This window comes from Cryptotermes secundus, unplaced genomic scaffold, assembly GCF_002891405.2.
Source record: "Cryptotermes secundus unplaced genomic scaffold, Csec_1.0 scaffold344, whole genome shotgun sequence".
In the NCBI taxonomy this organism is placed as follows: Eukaryota; Metazoa; Arthropoda; class Insecta; order Blattodea; family Kalotermitidae; genus Cryptotermes; species Cryptotermes secundus.
Window position 1 is genome coordinate 999,743 of NW_019742446.1, and position 19,514 is coordinate 1,019,256.

The following is a 19,514-nucleotide window of genomic DNA, read 5'->3' on the forward strand; positions in this document are numbered from 1 at the left end:
CTCCAAGTTTATCTAAATTTAACAGTCTTTATTTGGTTTGATTAATCTTTGATAATAATAAAAGGGCACATTACTCCCTACTTGCCAATAAAGATATAGTGTTTGCTTCTGAATTAAACAATTTGTGATTAAGCAGAAATAGAGTATTTTATTTCTATCAGTGGACTAGCTTTAAATGTGTAGTCTCCTTGTCGCCCCAGTTATTACCGTGACACAACCCTGAGAAGAGTCTAAAGTGTTCTACTGAAGCGGGAAATAAATGAGTCAAGTGTTCTACCGAAGCGGGCAAACAAATAAATAAACATAAAGATAGACAGGCAACGGTCACGATAAGTAGCGAACAGCGGTTGCGAGAAGTGACAGCCGAAGTGCGGTTGTAGACTGAAACAGCTACCACATATGACTAACACCTATAGAAAACAGAGATGGCTGGCTCAAATCTCCAAATGTTCTGACTTCATATTTTAGGAATGTGATATATATGATTCAAGATCTATTACTGACCACTTCCCTGACTTGCTGTGTAAGCCATTCTACACCCTCTTGTAAACCCTCTCCAGTTAGGGCATTGCTAGCACAAATGTGCCATGGTTTATCTAGAATTCGTTCTAATCCCAGACCTGCGGCAATTTTTACACTGGACAAAGCATCCCGTACATCCATTTTGTTTGCAAAGAACAGGACAGGAAATCTTCGTCCAGAAATGTCTGGATGCTGAAGCAGAAGATCGAGTTCTTCTCGCACAACAACAAGACGCAGACGATCACTACTGTCTATAACAAATACAACACCTTGGCAGTCCTTGTAATAATGCTCCCAGAGGTCTCTATACCGGCCTTGCCCAGACATGTCAAATGCAGTGAATCCCACATTCCGATCTGCAAACAGAACAATTATTTTACACAACAAAGTATGTTACTTCTCTTTGTGTATTAATCACAGTATCTTGTCTTCCTTAACAGAATACTAAATACCAGAAAGCCCCTAAATACTGAATTCAGAGGGCCTACATTTTTGGGGCTCTTCTGTACAGTCTTTTGCTTCAAAAGCTGTTGCCTTCATTAATTATTTTACTGAACCTTGACAGAACAATTCGGATTAACTGCTATAAACATATTCTACAGGGATATTTCCGAAGTCCTGGGTTGACATCTTGGCCTACACACTGGCTATACTAACTCGGTTTTTTTTTGCAGTTTTCTTCACTCTTCTGACCAGTACTGTGATAGTGCCTCAATTTAAGCTATTTCCACTTCCTTCCATATCTTTTAAAATTCAATATTCACTAACTAACTAGCTTCACGGAGCAGAGTCCTTCTTGAGAAGATCCCATCTGTGCAGCTACTCAAGAATTTTCCCAAGATTTTATGGGACCTGAAGGTTCATTACCATGTTCACAAGAACCCTCCACTGGTTTACTTCCATTTGTGACCTATTTACTGACTCTCCCTCATATTATGGTTTGTGGCACTGAGACATGAACATATACTTGGTTTAATCTGTACTTATTTCTAGACCAACATCCTTTCTACCTTCTAATACAGTGTATACTTACTCTTAAATTTTTCTACATTGAAGCCCACTGTTGGTACAATTTCTGGTAATTTCTCTTCTTCATTTTTGAAATGATTTATAATTGTAGATTTTCCACTGTTGTTCAAACCAACTACTAATATATTCACTTCTTTCTTCTTAAGTCCTAGAAGGTTTACCAGTTTATCCCAGAATCCCATAGATAAACAACAGATGTGCTTCTACAACAAACAAAATATGCAGAATGTGCAAATATGAATGTAGAAATGGTATTATGGTTAGAACTAGTGCTGCAAGCAGGGTACAGTTCCACCAAAATCAGAATTCATCCTTCTACTGTCTAGGTCACTCAAAACGACAAAAGTATTATCACCTGTATATACAACTGTGCCACGCAACTCTTTTTTGTCCGTTCTTTTATTAATGTGTTAATTTATTATGCAATAACTGTCAGAGGTTGCAATGTGTTGGATGAAAATTCATACAAGGATATGAATGTTTCTTAACACTTTAAAGCACAGCAGCTGCTGTAAGTACCATCTGTTTAAACATTAAAGAAAATTCTGCATTCTGTCAAAAGACTATGTATGTGTGTTTCAAATTATTCACAGAATTAAATACAGTTCATTACCTTAACGGTATTAACCAACTTGTCTTTATATACAACTGCAGTTTGATTACTGAATGGCAGAACTGAACCTTTAAATATTAATTAGAATAACTTTGTGCTGAATGGGTTAAGGTATTAGTCCAGCATGTCTGGAGACAGTGGGAGGGGGGGGGGGGAAGGGACCTGGTCATGACAGGACCAAACAGGGACTGAATAGTGTGCCTCATTAGCACTTGTCATGTTACTGCTAAGTTCACCTTCTGCTTTTCCCAGCAGTCGTTCCGACTATATCTCCTCCTTTTGCAACATTATGGACAGTAATTTTGAATGCAACAATAAAGCAAAATCACAAGTTTTTTTTTCTCCCCAATATACACTATTACCAATTTTGCCAGCAAGTGTGCAGCAAGAATTATTTTTTGTTTTAATGTTAAAGTTTCAGATATAAGACATAAACAGACTTCAAACATTTTATAAACTCAAATGCCCTATGGCATTTCATAGCATTTCTGCACCACCTTGCAGAACAACAGAAGTGTTCATACTATGACCATACACATTACATTATTTCCCATCAATATTTGTGGTACCATGGGCCTTCTTTTTTGCATTCAGTTGATAGTATGTCCGAATGTCAAACAAGGCTATTGCGGGTGTAGTCCTAGTTTTTCTTATATTTTTTTGTGGCCGACAATCGAATAACAACTTATCATGGGCCTAAACCATTCATTCCTCACTTTTTCCTTGGTCAATCCTCACAATCATTACATATTACATATGGTGCAACATAACCCTTCACGTGTCACCGCGTCATGAAATAGCTAGGGCACACGTGTTCTTAATTCTCAGCCTTCTTTTTTAAAACTGCTACATTAGGAACGTAAAAATCCGTTCCTTGGAGAAAACATTTTGCAGACATATGTTCAGATGTATTCTCACATACAGAAACTAATACAGTTTCATTCATCATACCGCAAATGTTACCAAAATAACTCTGGGCAGTAACTCGAATTCTTATTTAATCCATTACTGAACATAACCTCAAAAAATAATTTTCAACAAAACGTAAATTTTATATAAACGCCACGCACATTTACTTTAAACATGTACATATGTATTTACTACAGAGCAAAATATGATACCTTAGTCTGAACTGATGAAATTATTATGTGCCACTAACTAAACCACTGATTACACATAAGCAAAAGAACTTTATGAACTTCACCGTTTAGTATTATGTTATTTACCAACGCTACTAATATCAAGACCTAATAGCGTCTTCTAGGACTTCCTGGACCACTACAAAATTTTATGAAAGAAATTAATTATTGAACCTTTAACACGCATATCGACAGAATCCAAGCCCCTCTCCCCTGCTAAAACACGGATCTAGTCGGTTCTAGCACGCGTATTACCTAACCGCCGAAGCCGCCGAACACAGGAACGATCGCAACCATAGCGTGGCAGCGTACCAAAATTTAAATAGAATTCCTGCTTTAGCTTTGCGTACCCAAAACTTCTGGTTTTTATAAACCTTATTATTTTATGATACCGATGTATATTTCAAATACATTATTAATTACCTAATGGCATGTCAATTGCAGATTCGAAACCAGGACCCCAGTGTTCTCCAGCTCGCCGGTGTTGGAGCGGGCGAAGACAGTTCACCGATTCATGGTCTGTACCGCTCTGTACTAGACCGCGCACCCACGGCGATGCTGTCACGACACAAGATCAACACCTATTGAATCAATAAGTGTATTTTTGACATCGTTTTTCACGAAATTAGTCAAAGTATAAACATTCACGAGTGTATGCAGATAAAAAAAAACTGAAACCAACGTCAGTGCAGTTGCTTGGACTCGCAAAATATTGCTTGCTTGGCATTCCAAACTTTTTTCATTTCATGTGCAACTTTGCATTATGTTTAAGGTTCCAGCACATCTAAACATATGTATTCAATTTCTTTGGTCTCTCTTGCTTCAATAGTCTTTTAACAATAAATTCAACTAGCCTGAAATTGAATTAATTGCATTTTAAAATGAGTTAATTTAATCCTGTTGAACACTTCAAGTTTGAAGTTTTCCAGTTGCACAGCATGTGAATACTTCAAGAACCTTGCTATTGCTAGTAAAGATGGAAGCCTGAAAATCTTGAGGAGTGTCTTTCTTTGACTGCACTAATATACGAGAAAGCTTTCAAATGTTGTTCCTCTGGGGACTCAAGAACTGTAAGACAATTTGGATGATTATCATGTCAAGGAAACTAATTTAATGTAGAACTGTTCAAATAATGTTGTATTTTCAAAACCTTTTATGATTCTGAACAATGTCAGCTTCTCTAAACCTTGCATTTAACTCATCCAAGTGAAATACAAATCAGCAACATATTTTACTCTGGACAGCCATTCATTATCATGCAACTGTGGATAGCATCGTTTTCTTTCCTTTTCTTCAAAAACAGTTTCATGGTACTCAACTACTCAGATCTTTTAAGGCACACATTTGTGCAAAAATTCATTTGCTTTCAAATGGTATTTAAAACGTTTTTTATTATAGCAAAGCAGTGTCTTACAATCTTCATAAAACTGTCATGTCACTCAGGCATCAAATTCTCCATAAGCATTATCACCAGTACAGGTACAATGAAATGAAATGAAATGAAATGAGATACATGGAAGCTGACGTGCCAATGGGACCTAATATGGATTCCAGTTCACACTATATGAAATCTTAACTACTGTAATCTATTGTAAAAAAAGTATTGTAACTTCATTCTCTTATTGTAATCAGCCAATGTACAGTAACATTAGAAGTTCTATATATAGGCAAGAAAGGCCGAACCTTGGATACACATGAAAGATTTCACATCTATGAAATCAGCAAACTAAATTTACAACTAAATGATAATTTTACTGAAATGTTTAACCCTATATATGATGTAATAATTGATATATACAAAACATAACATACAGTTATACCCTCTCCCCCCTACTACCACTTCCATATACACCTTACCTCTACCTCCTCCTTCCCTCCCTTACATTGACCTTAATCTTACATCACCAAATCAGTCATTGTTTACATTCCCTACAGTACGGACAATACTTTGTGAGATTAGGCACTGACTAATGTAAGTAATATACTCTATATGCTCTTTATCTTCAATACCAATATCAGTTGTTGATTACAATAGGTCATATGGAAGCCGATGAGCCGAGGGGACCTAATATGGATTCCACCTCACACTATATGAAATCTTAACTATTGTAATCTACTGTAAATAATTTTAAGTATTGTAACTCTATTCTCTTATTGTAATCAGCCAATGTACAGTAACTGACTTGTCCTATATCATGTAACAATGATCTATAGAGACGAAATAAATAAATAAATTAATATATTTTAATAATATTTATATCCAATTTTGTTGGTGCTGCATATATGTGTGTAAATTATGTGTTTGCCTGATGATGGCTATAAATAGCTGAAACATGTAGCAGGGCCGAAAATGGTCTGATCTTGATATTAGTTGTGTTGTGACGGATATAATAAAGAGGTTGTGTACAGTAACTGACTTGTCTTATATCATGTAACAATGATCTATAGAGATGAAATAAATAAATAAACCTTACTTGATGAGTAATCCAATGAAAAGTAGATTTGAATGGTGTTTTGTGAAAATAGTAAGGAAGAACTTATTTACATTCCACAGATTGTTTGTAACGACTGGTTGAGGTGACTGAGGTTTCAGCTGAGTAATATCAATGTCCAAGCTTCAAATTCCTCTCATACTACTGGAAAGATCATTTATTCTATTGCCTGTGTCTATATAAGCAGTTGTACACAATTGTCTGTGCATTTAACACCTGTGCAAAAAGTAATGATACATGATGATTATACAGTCATGGTTTGGCTAACCCTCAGTGCACACGAGATCAATCTTGCAACTTTGTTATGATGTCTGAAAGTAATGACCTTATGTACAAATACTTGTTTCAGAAGAGGAGCAAATATGAAAGTTGAAAGGTTGTGGATCCCTGCTTGTTAGTGTTCCATAGGGCAATGTCATGCCATAATGGAGTCTGCAGGATGCCATCACATTGCACTGCTCTGCCTTCTGAGTTAGATAGTTGCAACTCAAAAATAAATCCATCTTTGGACCATATAAACAATACTGGGATGAACAAGCCTTGCGGTTTTATAACTGCAGCATGGATCTCAACCACAGATTTGGCATTATTTTCACCTGCACATGGTACAAAGCAACCACACCTGCCAATATTAAAGCAAAATTTCATGCTACTGAAATTTATCCTCTCAATCTCTCAATTACTCCTGCAGAAGCATTTGCTCCCAGTCTTGTGACAAAAAATGAGGTTCCAGCCTCAAAAATTGTAATGAAGTTCGAGATTCCAGCTGTGTCTTGTCTCAGAATGAATCTTGGAATGATTCTCCTGTACTAAATCTTGCCCGTGCTAGTAGGTTTAATTGACAAGCTGCCTTTTTCCCCCCATAGACTTCAAGGATGCTTAAACAAAGTTAAAATTTCTGTGAATAGAATTTATAATTTGGATAAAACAGGAAATCACTGGTCAGTTTGATCTTCCACAGTGTACTGCTGTACTTATGCTGCAAGAGGAATAAGAAAAAGAGGAAAAATAAAATGTAAGAAGTGTGATGTGGGAATTTCTACTGGTTAGTGTTTTCAAGCCTACCATACAAAATACAGGCTGCAGTAATATATCAATTAATGCTGGGATTCTTCAGAAAAATGAAAGGACATAAAATAGAAAAGATTTTTGTTATGTTTCCTGCAAAGTCACTAATAAGAAAACCATCCTTTGGACTGCCAGAATGTCTCTATATAAAATTTAAAGACAACAGTATGGTGAGATAGTAGGTTAGAGGTTTAAGAATTTCACAAACTGCACCCATTTCATCTTTTCTGGAACTGTCAAGGTCTAGTATTTCTCTGACTTTCTCCTTGCTACTAAAAAACTGCAAGACTATACATATTTTATTGGAAGCTAGCTCAACATGATGCTACAGTACAATACTTCAGAAAATAAGCAAGCTTATGAGATCATATTGTTGGCATAGCCCATTTCGACTTTTGAAAAAGTTGGCCGATTTTCACAAATGTTGGTATAGTTATGCCATTAGAGGCCACCCCAGTGTCGCACTGTAATGTCCTATAATCAGAATAACAGCCTGGCTAATGCCCTAACATTTAAGGTGGCAGCAAACCTAGCTCAATATAATCTAGGCTCCAGAAATTATGCCTGGATTTGACCTTTGAGAAATTAGCTACTTTTGTTAAGGAAATTTTCTGTAAAATGTAAGCAAGAGAATGGTGGTTGCATGAACTCTGTACTTAACTTCAGTTTGAGGGCAATAACTAATGAACTACTGGAGACAGTCACATGAAATTTGGTATGGATATGGATTCTACTTACACATTATGAATGACATATTGCATAGAAGTTGACAATTGCAAACACGATTATGGTCCAAAACTCTGAGCTTATGTGTGATGAATTTCTACTGTACAAGCTCAACAATTAGAGAAGCCAACAACAGTCAACACAAACAAATAAAAAGAAAATATATACTGCTTCCATTTTTATTTATCTGTGATGACACTAACAGGCTCCTGTTGGAGTGTCAGTGCAAACAAACAAAACAAAATAACAATAAGACTCTGCAACATTTCAAACTGCAAGCAACAATAATTTGGCTTGACCAGAATTTGATCTTATGACTTACTATACACAAGTCGAACATGCTAGTCCAAGAGCTAAAATGAATTACGTTGTTGAACACAAATTTACATGATGTAAACAGCAAAAGGTTTGTATGATAAGAGATTAGTGCAATGGAAAGTATGATTTACGAGCCCCAACTGGAGCATCTTGTTACACAACATGAAATTCACTCCTCTACAGAATTTCACAATTATTCATAATCTGTAATCCCAAATATATTGCAAGGAGTTTTTCACCAATCCATTTGTTAAAATTTACATGGCTACTGTTCATTAAGCACAGTTTGTGTATGTATAAAATACAAGACCAAATTCTCCAGAGCACCTTCTTCAATGTTGACTCTTGTGAAGCTACTACAATCCATCTAAAGTGATGTGCTGCCTGAAAATTTGTAACAGTATACGGGCTGTGAAAAATTATGATTACATTGTAGAGGAAATAATGAACAGAAAATAATGAAATGTCATATTTTAATGATTGGAGAGATGAAAATATTTGCATCCTTTCTTATAACTGCATTCGGCTACGGGGCTCTGGATCTTGGAGTAACTAGGCTACCTCACTCAGATTATTCTGGCCTTGAGTAGCATCCATCCTACCGCAGTGTATGATGCTAATGATGATAACAGAAGACATAAACTGCAAAACTACAGTCAGGTGCGTTCATCTTTGACTATTATAACTGTACTGTTGATTTCACCTTCAGCTTTTGTTCTTAACACAAACATTAAAATCCTGAGCTGTGAATGTTAATGGAACTAATGAATGACACTTGGATACTGTCCTCATTTATTATCCAACACAATGTTACAATTTATTTTCCAGTCACTATAACAAACTTAGCTTAAAATCCTTAAGTATACTTTGGTAACATAAATACTAAGCTATAATATAATTTTACTGTAAGTAGCACTGCAATTTGGAGAGGCTCATTATGGGTCTACATTACTGTGATTTCCATTCTGTTCCTTCTTAATTCAAAATAACTTGCTGTTAACCTTGCAAGGAGTGTTACCTCCCTGGATACAACGATGCCAGGCTTTTGAAGTTCTTTCCAGTTAACGGACATATGCTACTATGTCTTGCACAAGAAACGTGCGTAAGAACATTGTTGGGATAGCGGGCAAAACTCCCATCCAAGAATGGCTTCTTGCATATGCAGCAGTAGCTATAAGAAGGTATGTCATTATTAGTAACATAATAATTCTGACCATCAACAAAGTACTTATGCTATCATTCCATACTCAAGTATCCTGATGTGTGTGCACTTGTCACATAACTGAATCCTCTCATTCAATATACTCGTACGTAGGTCAGTCAAAAAGTTCCTGGAATTCCCCTGCATATGGAGAATGGGCAATAAACACTGCTGTGGTGGGAAGCTCAGCATGTCTGCTTGCAGACGCAACAGGTCTGGACAGGTTTCAGTGTGCAGGGTCATTACTGTTTCATTTGAATTAGATGTGAGTGTTGGTCATTTGGCACAATGTCGCAGTTTGAACAGCATGCGAACATCAAGCTCATGTGCAAATTGGGAAAATCTGCTTCAGAGATGCTATTGGCCCCGCAGCAAGTTTACGGTGATACTGCACTAAAGAAATCCGCCGTTTAAGAATGGGCAGGAGATGTTAGGGGATGACCAGCGCAGCGGGAGACCTTCAACATCCAGAACTGAAGAAATGATTGGAAAGTGCAAGAACTGATTCGATGTGATCGAAGAATGACCATTGCAGAGTGGGAGCAAGAAGTTGGTACTGTTACTGGCCATTTCTACGTGCAAGTTTTGCAGAGGTTGCACGATGCGGTTAGGAGGAAGCGGCGAAACAAGTGGCAGGGACAGCGGTTTCTGCATCACGATAACACACCGAGCCACACATCGCTTATTGTGCAGCAATTCATCACCGAGAAAAACATTCCTGTCATCACTCAACCACCGTACTCTCTGGATCTCGCTCCGAGTGACTTTTGGCTGTTCCCTACTCTGAAAATGGGCTTCAAGGGGACACATTTCCCAACCATGGAGGACATCAAATCAAATGCGACGGCTGAGCTCCGGAAGATGCCAAAAGAAGCCTTCCATCACTGCTTCCAACAAAGGCAGGATCGATGAAGCAAGTGTGTGCGCGTGCAAGGGTCTTACTTTGAAGGTGATTAGGTAAGCGTTGCCATATGTCCTACCATTAGAGTGCTGTATCACCATTCCGGGGACTTTTTGACTTACCCTCGTAGAATCAGCAAAGGGTCACAGAACCATATCACTAGGTATAACAAAAACCATTACTGATCACTGGAATTATTGCAAAGGAGGGCACAACTCTGAATAAAATTGCAGAAATTGAGAAGCTTCCATGTCACATTCAGGAAACTCCTCTTCCTAGCTTTCAGCACCACCAATAATGGACAAACAGGAAAATTATTATTGATTTCAGGTTTCCATGACGGTTAACTGCTGAAGTTAGTTCAATTTTAGGGTGGCTATATAATGTGAATGTGAGCACTTCTGACAACATTTTGGGGGTATATGCTGCCTCAATCATCAGGGTTGAAGACATTGGCAACACTGCTCACATTAACACAGTGTAACTACCCACAAACTGTACCAACATCAAGAGGACAGTCATTGAACCTCAAATTGCATAACTATTTGGCAAAATAAAGAATGAAGTGATGTTTGTTAGAATCAGGAATTTTACTGAAAACACCTTGGGTGGTATGACCTGCTGTTAACATCACTGATAGAAAAATGGTCATATCTGTTATCTAGGAGAAAGTAAGCCCTGATTATATACTTTCTTTAAGAAGAGAGAGAGAAATACAAATATTCTGTTTATCTTAATGATGGTACAACTTACTTGCTTTCATGGAGGGAGATGGACAGTCGCTGCAGATGATACAATGCGAATCTGTTTTGTAAATTTTCTCCTCGTGCAAGTGCACTTTCTACCTTGGTCATTCGGTACTGAAATCACAGATCACAGTGAAATCACAGATCAGGCTGAAAATATGAATTAGCTTATATTATTATTATTATTATTATTATTATATCATCATTATTTCAGTATTTGTTTCTTGTGTTATGACACCAGGCAGTCACATAAGTAATTGCCAGTGTTTCAAAGAAATCTGCTGCCTTCATATTTTGGGTCCTTGACATGGTGTAATGCATGGTCTGATGATAAAGTTCATGAATTTGCCACCGCGTGCTTGCCATGGCAGCAGTGGACAGAAACCTCAGTATACTTTGATGATGTTGGCATATCAGCAGTTCACAGTTGTGTTATCTATGGCAGTCTCTCTTTGAGTGGCATTTATTATTGTCTGAGGGTGTTTTGGTGTGCTGACAGGAGAATGTCAGAGCTTGAATTAGAATGAACATGGAATTTCTTGTTAAACTTGGCAAGAGTGGAAGCAAAATCAGACAGATGTTTGTGCAAGTTTAGGGGGATATGCTATGAAGAAAACAGCAGTTTACAGTGGGTGACATGTTTTTCTGAGGGAAGAAAAAGTGTCACTGATGAAGAGAGATCAGGACAGCCGGCAAGGACCAGAACTGAAGAAAACACAGCAAAAGTTCATCAAACTGGGGTGAAAATCGTCGGCTGACTGTCAGGAGCATAGCAGAGCATGTGACCATTGACAGAGAAACAGTCAGGAAAATCTTAACTGAAGATCTTCACATGAGCTAGGTATGTGCCAAAATGGTCCAAAAGGAGCTCACCAAAGGACCCTGTCTGAGAGGGAGTTTTTAGCTAGTAAACAACTGTGCTGGAACACCCTCCCTATTTATTGGATCTATCCTCTGTTCCTGAAGATAAAGGAAATACTGAAATGAAGGCATTTTAATGACTGATGACATCAGGAGTAATATGACGGCAGCTCTGTACGCCATTCCACAAAACCAGTTCCAAAATTGTTCTGAAGGGTGGACTAGGCGCTGGCATCGGTTCATAGCTTCCCAAGGTGAGTACTTTGAAGCCAACCAAAGTGATATTCAGCAGTGAGGTATGTAGCACTTTTACCACGATGAGTTCACAAAATTTATTGTCAGACCACATAACTCAAAAGACTGCAATCTAAATTTTCACTGCTGTGGAAACCTCGCATCTTGTATATCATCACCATCATTCATTACTCATCCTACAATCAATACTATATATTCTTGATACTGACAGTATTGTTAAACAACCATCAATTACAAATGATATGGCTATTAATGTACCACACTGAAACACTTTTCTCTAATCCATGCTAATATGCTCCTTCTGGAGTCGGTCTGAGTAGGTACATAGTGGCAACAGGAATTGTAGTGAGAAAGGAATAGGATGCTTTCTGATGATAAACTACATCATATGTATGTCAGTCAGAGATTACAGCATTTACTAAATGCATGGGACTTAATCAAAACAACAATCTGAAACATGGACGAAATGTGCTGCAAATTATTGTATAAACATTTTCAAATGTAAAATAAGGGTGTATCATACACAGCACAATCTTGATATAACAGAAATTTATATATATATATATATAAAAATCCATTACAAGTACTGGTGATATCCAAAAATACTAAAAATACATACTTTCCAAGCCAAACCTATAATTACACAGCACTAAGACGTACAACAAATAATGCACCCACAGAAATATTTATTATCTCTTGGTACATTTCCAATAAGAATTTGCATGTTTGCCATTTTTGTCCATCTGCCTGTACACAACAACTAATAAAACAATAGATTTTCAAGAAATCTCATATTGGGCAGTTATACTGAAACCTGTTAGCAGATTTCAATTGGTTAAAACTGGACAAAAACAGAAACTGCAAATGAAGACCAAAATGCATCTCACACATAACTCATTAAATATATTTAATAATATTATGAACAGAAGTTGTAAATAAAAATGAATCCCACATTTTATAACCAGTACACTTTACCTTTAAGGTATTATGGTTTCTGAGATAATTAAAATGGATTTAATGTTGTATATAAGCAATTATAGTGAATGTAATAGAGTTGTTACACAATGCAAACAATTTCTAAGTCGTCAGAAGTGGTTACCGTAAGGAAATACATCAATATCTTTGATGTCCTTCATAGTATTTGAAGCATGAAGTTACCATTTTCTCCTGTTTACGTAACTTCTTGTATGTGCGACTATCTGTTGGTGCTTTCCAATTTCAAAATAGAATGGTTCTGTGAATGCATGTTTGATTTCAGGGTCATGTAAATTCTGTATTCAGACATACAGTTCTCAGATTCTGGGATCCACACTTTCCTCTTCCAGCAGTTTAATAGTACCTTCATGGACCACCTGTTATGTAGCTTGGGAAGCAAATCTTTAATTGCAGCTTGTACAAGCTTTTACAGAAACGAACTCTTGGCTGGCTATGCATTGCTCATTATTAGGAATTGCTGGGAAAATTCCCTCACTTTATACAAGATTTTTCCATACACATATAATTTTTAAATTGATGGTGAAATTTTTGTGGTTATATGACATATTCATTCTGTTGTCTTAATTGTATGGGAGAGGAACTTATATTTGGAGAAACTGACAGCTGCTAAAAATACCTCAATTTTAGCAGTTTAATGCAGCCATGCTGTGATTATAGGACTGTGTATCACTCTCATTACCTGAGTACTGGAAAAATCCGAACACTGGAATTTCCTGAGTCCATTAAAACTCATATTCAACAAAACATCTCACATTATTTATACGGCTGACCAACAAGTGTGCCAACCTTATGAAGAGATGTGCGAAGAGCTCCACGGAGAAACACTTCCACCACAGAAACTGACCAGTTTGGCGGTATCATTTCTAGTACTTTGGCTGCATCAAAATCTCCTGCACGAGCATTCAGTAATTCAAGGGCTGGCGACAGGTATTCCTCTCTCTTACTGGCTCTGAAAATATAGAAATATCAAGACCCTAGACAACTTCTGAAGCATGGGCGCTGCCATGATTTTTTACACTGGTGGCAGGCTGCGTTCNTTTTTTCAGTACTTTATATTTTCTCTTCCTCTTTCAATTTTAATTTCTTTTAGTTCCAAGAAAGGTGGCATCAGATGCTTGGCTTGCCCCATCCCCTTCCAGTGCCTATATTCTGAAGTTAACTCTTGGTGCCCTCAGAATAACCTATCACTCTAGCTTCTATAAAGGCAAATTAATTTTAAATTTTCAATTGTGACAAAAAAAAATCAATTTCTTTCACTCAATAGTTCTACATCTTTACTTAGTTGTTTGGTGAATGAAAACAAGTATTACACTTGTTTTCATTAACTCAGTGACTTGGATATGGGGTGGTGATGTCCTTAAGGTGACTTACACCCTTGAAAATATGAACTTACTCCAATTTTGGGTCCAAGTATACAGCAAGCAGTGTGTGGAAGAGGTTGTGCTTGTATTTCAGTCCTTTCCCTTCAGTAGTATTTATGCAATACATCTCAGCTGCCTTGAAGTCCTTTAAGTTGTGCACCAATATGTCCAAGGCTTTCTCATGTTCTTCTATCTGTAAACATGGCATCAAATGCAGGCACAGAACTTACATGCAACAGAAGGCTGTTGTGCTCTCTTGAGTACGCTACTTACTTGCAGGCCAAATCAAAAACCCATAAACAAAATAATTATCATCCTTCTATGTTTTAAAGGAGCTATGAAAATTTTGCCACCTAAAATACTAGCTATGGCTGAACAGCTTGAGTTCAAGTCCAGGCAGATATGCTGGAATTTTTCTCTTTGCCACTCTGTTCAGAAAGTCTCTGTATCTAACCAATCATACATAGCATTGACCTGTTACCACCCACTACTAATGAAATGTTTTATCAACAGCACTAAAGGCTGTAATAGTGAACTGTGGGAAACTGAAACCGAGGAATATTAACTTGGAATACTATTGTATTAGAAGCCAGGATAGCTCAGCTCATACAGCGATGGGGTACACGCTGGGTGACCAGGGTTCAATTTCTGGCAGGGGTAAGAGACTTGTCTCTATTCAACAGTGTCCAAATAGGCTCTGGGGCCCACCAAGCTGCCTATCAAAAGGGTACTGGAAGCTTCTTCCCTTTCCCAGGGGTAAAGCAGCTGGGGATAAGAGGGCCAGTCACCTCCATCTACTGTCAAGGTCAAGAATATTAGAGCTATACCTCCACTTCTCCATGCCTTCATGGTATCATTATATTAAATTTACCTTTCCATATAGAATTGCTGCTTCTTGGTGTAGATCAGCTTCATTCATCTTGCCAAGAAGTAACTGAACACGGTATAGACTAGACACCTGCAGCAAGTAACGGAGTTTTGTTCTCAATTCCATTACTGCCTCCTGATTGCCTTCTTTTCGCTTCTTTAAAATGTCTTCCAGATACAGTATGGCCAGGTGTGTATGAAATTTCTCTGCCTGGAACACAAATTACATTAACTAATTTCATGTAGCTGAGCCCTTCTTGAGAAGCCACCAGTTGTGCAGCTACTAAAGAATTTTCCACCATTTTATGAAACCCGAAGGTTCATTACCATGTTCACAAGAACCTTCCACCGGTCCCTATCCTTAGTCAGATCAATCCAATCTGTCCCATCCCATCCTATCATATCCCTCTGAGATCAATTTTAAGATTATCCACCCACCTATGTCTTGGCCTTCTTAAGTGTTCTTTTTCCTTCTGGCCTTCCCATCAATGCCACTTCCTCCCTACTCGTGAGACATGCCCTGCCCATCTCATCTTCCTTGACTTAATCATTCTAATTATACTTGGTAAGATGTACAAGTTATGAAGTTCCTCAGTATGCAGTTTTCTTCAACTCCGTCACTTCATCTCTTTTCGGTCCAAATACTGGATGTGGCAAAGTTTACTACTCTAACTCCATTATCATCAGTAATTTCATACAAACTATCATTCCCAATTATTGGTTTGAAAATGTCTTCCCTACCTACTCTGGCACTAAAATCTACTTATAAAATTTTCATATGGATTTTAGGGAATTTATAGAATATGCATTCTAGTACCTTGTAGAAGCTGTCCTTAATATCATCAATTAAATTAAATCTCCTCAGTAAATTGCCAATTTACGCATAAGATTTATTTTATTGACATTATTACCAAATGTACCTGTATTTCTTGTTTAATGACTAGATGTTCAAGGTATTTTACAACTGCCTTTGGGTACTGATGCAGATAATTTAAAACTGTATCAGGTTTCAAAGCATCTGAATTCACTTCTTGTGCTGATCGCAGTGTAAAAATGCCCACACCAACTTCTTGATCACGGCTTAAGACAAAATCCGCATATCGCCACAAGAACTCAGGCTCCTTCAAACTGAAACAGAACTTCTGTAAAAAGCTAGCTCTGTACTTCTAGCCATTAGCATATAGAGTCCTATCAGTCTGTATTTAAGAATACTGTGACCATAGACCTGAACAGATCTATCATGTATGGAAATAAGATTCAGTTCAATTGTGTTAGATATCATTAGACAAATGAATATGATCCTGTTCTAGATATTTACATCTTGAGATTAGAAGGTAGAATCAATTTAAGAGGAAGTTATACAAGGTGGCTGAGGTTGGAACAAAGCTGTATTTAAAAATGTAAAAGCATAGTTAATATAGATTAGCTGACACCAATCTTGAAGTATGCACCAGATATGGACTTATAGGTAGAATTCACACATTCAAACAAAGTGTCTCAGAAGCACAACAGACATTTAAGTCACATATTATTTAAACATACTGGGTCACTTAACAAAACTTACTCGGCAGTGACCGAGGTGAGATCATGTATAGTGCACTAGAAAAGAGAATGCAGTGTCCATGGTCTATTTGAAAGTATTATCACAGCTTTGCAGTACTTAATTCATTGCCAGTAATTCCATAGGGCCGACAACTGTGACTGCACGATCTAAGGCATGAACTGTCTTCACGTGCTTGAACACGAGGATCATTGGTTTGAATCCAACTCAAAGCATGCATGTCTGCATTTATTCTGTTTTTTGTTGTCCTGCGTAGGTAGCGGCCTTGTGACAGGCTGATCCCTAATCCAAGAAGTCCTATAGACTGCCTTAGGTTAAGAAACTGTAGTGAAAGAGATGCCCTATGCTCAAAAGTGGGAGCAACAGGAAAGAAAGAGAATTCAATGGGGGATCTTTCATACACAGGTATATTTAAATTGTCACAGTATCTTGCAGAAACAAAATCGTAAAATTGTTTTTAATTTGATATGGGCATAAACGTATAAATATCTCAAAGGTACTAAAATAATACAGTTGTTCAGTGATCTCCCTAACATACGAGGGTCAGTCAAAAAGTTCCCGGAATGGTGGTATAGCACTCTAATGGTACGACATACGGCAACGCTTACCTAATCACCTTCAAAATAGGACCCTTGCACACGCACACACTTGCTCCATTGATCCTACCATTGTTGGAAGCAGCGGTGGAAGGCTTCTTTTGGAATCTTCCAGAGCTCAGCTGTCATATTCGATTTGATGTCCTCCATGGTTGCGAAACATGTCCCCTTGCAGCCAATTTTCAGAGTAGGGAACAGCCAAAAGTCACTCGGAGCAAGATCTGGAGAGTATGGTGGTTGAGTGATGACAGGAATGTTTTTCTCAGCAAGGAATTGCTGCACAACAAGTGATGTGTGGCTCGGTGTGTTATCGTGATGCAGAAACCGCTGTCCCTGCCACTTGTTGCGCCGCTTCCTCCAAACCACATTGCGCAACCTCTGCAAAACTTGCACATAGAAATGACCAGTAACAGTACCAACTTCTTACTCCAACTCCGCGATGGTCATTCTTCGATCACATCGAATCAGTTGTCGCACTTTTCCTATAATTTTTTCGGTTCTGGATGTCGAAGGTCTCCCACTGTGCTGGTCATCATCTAATGTCTCCTGCCCATCATTAAACCGGAAAAACCAGTAGTAAACTGCGGATTTCTTTAGTGCAGTATCACCGTAAATTTGCTGCAGGGCCAATAGCGTCTCTGAAGCAGATTTTCCCAATTTGCACATGAACTTGATGTTCACATGCTGTTTGAACTGCGACATTGCGCCGAATGACCAACACACGTCTTAATTCAAATGGAACAGTAACGACACTGCACACTGAAACCTGTCTAGACCTGTTGCGCCTGCGAGAAGACATGCTGAGCTTCCCACCACAACAGTGTGCACGCTATCTTATTGCTCGTTGCAGGGGAATTCCAGGAACTTTTTGACTGACCTACATATGTAAAGAAGTAAGAAACTTTATATATTAATTTGTGATATCATACATACTTTGCTAAACATTCGACAAAGAACTCTAGGCCATGAAACCTATCATCTTTGTACTCCCCAGAGATGATCTTGGCCCACACCTTGAGAGCTTTGTCATGGTCACATGCATGTCGGTGTAGTAATGCCAGAGCATGATAGCATTTGCTCTTCTCCAGCCAGTCACAACAATCCCTTACATCACATGTAATTTCACTGGCTGCAATAAAAGCTTCCAGTTCTGGAGCATTTATCTCAGCATATACTTTCAGCAATGCTGTATCTACTTCCTGAAACAGGTAGGAAAAATTAGCCCAAAATATTTCTGGACCAGCAGGTAATGTGTTTAATACTGTGCTGAGCAAAGCTGGAGAAAATGTATGCACAGGAGCTTTTGCAGTAACTTTCTCAATAATCTATATTAATATACATATGTATCAAGTTCATAGTCCATTCTCCACACAGTGTACACTGGAAATTAATGACAGTGGTGAGGTGTAAATGTAATATTTGTTAATTTTTGGAAGGAAAACAGAAAAATTCTTAAATCTGTTCTTTATATGTGTGGGTCCAAGTCCAAATCCCTTCCTTTGCTCAGTACACTCTGTAATTCCTGTCTTATTCAGGAAAAGCTGAAACTAATGCCTTCTCTGGGATATGGGGGAAACCTATATAGACGATTTCTATCCCACTCAGGGAAGGGTATGTTCTATTGTAGTGCCATTACTAGGAAATAGGGAAAACAAACTACTCAGTGCAATATTTTAACACACTGAGGACCGGTTGCATGATATCATGATTTTAGAACATGTTAGTTTGTAACACACTATACCTTGCTCTGGAGCCACCCAAGTTGCACACAATGGCATAACAAAACTCTGGAATGTTTGCTTACTTGTCGGTAACTTGACCTTGCTGTTTTCTTATGCCACTATACACGAAAATGCTTTGCTGCTCTTTGAGCTGTACGTATCAGCCAGTAGTTAGTGGTGGGGTATGGACAAGGACAAATTATTCTCCGACGAGCTAGATGGCCTGCCTTGTGAGACGCTTAGTCATGGGGATTCAGTGAGCGGCAGTGACAGGGGAGAACAAAGAATTGTGGCCACAGACAGTAAAAGTGAAAGTAGCTCTGACGATAATGGGGGTAATAACATTGCGGGGACAGCAAATAATCTAAAATAATCACAAAAATCTAAACCCTGATTCGGAATGGAAATACAAAGCATTTCTGATGAATGTGCCAAAGGCCTGGGCTACAGACTAGATGGTGGTGGCAGAACCAGAGTCAGACACAGACTTAGTGCGACCGGGCCCACCAACTCCCAACCCACGCAGGCCTCATGTGCACCC

The 19,514-nt window shown here is 38.1% G+C and overlaps 2 protein-coding genes across 4 annotated transcripts in view; both read right to left on the reverse strand.

The window, feature by feature from the left end:
• Positions 1-94: 94 nt before the first annotated feature.
• On the reverse strand, positions 95-4,902 carry LOC111873167 (ADP-ribosylation factor-like protein 6). 3 transcript variants are annotated; one of them, XM_023867652.2, is made up of 3 exons: positions 3,727-4,902; positions 1,556-1,754; positions 95-878 (listed from the first exon to the last, which is right to left on the reverse strand). In XM_023867652.2, the coding sequence occupies exons 2-3, from the start codon at positions 1,731-1,733 to the stop codon at positions 487-489; spliced, it is 570 nt and encodes a 189-aa protein (XP_023723420.1). In that variant the 5' UTR covers positions 1,734-1,754; positions 3,727-4,902; the 3' UTR covers positions 95-486. The 3 variants fall into 3 exon arrangements, with proteins under 3 accessions (XP_023723420.1, XP_023723419.1, XP_023723421.1); XM_023867651.2 differs by lacking the exon at positions 3,727-4,902 and adding an exon at positions 3,286-3,547; XM_023867653.1 differs by lacking the exon at positions 3,727-4,902 and adding an exon at positions 3,478-3,510.
• Positions 4,903-8,676: 3,774 nt separating this feature from the next.
• The window catches only part of LOC111873165 (transforming growth factor-beta receptor-associated protein 1), a 35,584-nt gene continuing 24,746 nt past the window's right edge, over positions 8,677-19,514 (reverse strand). The window contains exons 9-15 of the mRNA XM_023867649.2: positions 18,186-18,451; positions 16,016-16,223; positions 15,100-15,306; positions 14,261-14,421; positions 13,654-13,816; positions 10,763-10,869; positions 8,677-9,078 (exon numbers count right to left, since the gene is read on the reverse strand). Coding sequence (XP_023723417.1) covers positions 8,922-9,078; positions 10,763-10,869; positions 13,654-13,816; positions 14,261-14,421; positions 15,100-15,306; positions 16,016-16,223; positions 18,186-18,451 — 1,269 coding nt within the window. The 3' untranslated portion in view covers positions 8,677-8,921. The remainder of the gene's footprint in view (positions 9,079-10,762; positions 10,870-13,653; positions 13,817-14,260; positions 14,422-15,099; positions 15,307-16,015; positions 16,224-18,185; positions 18,452-19,514) is intronic.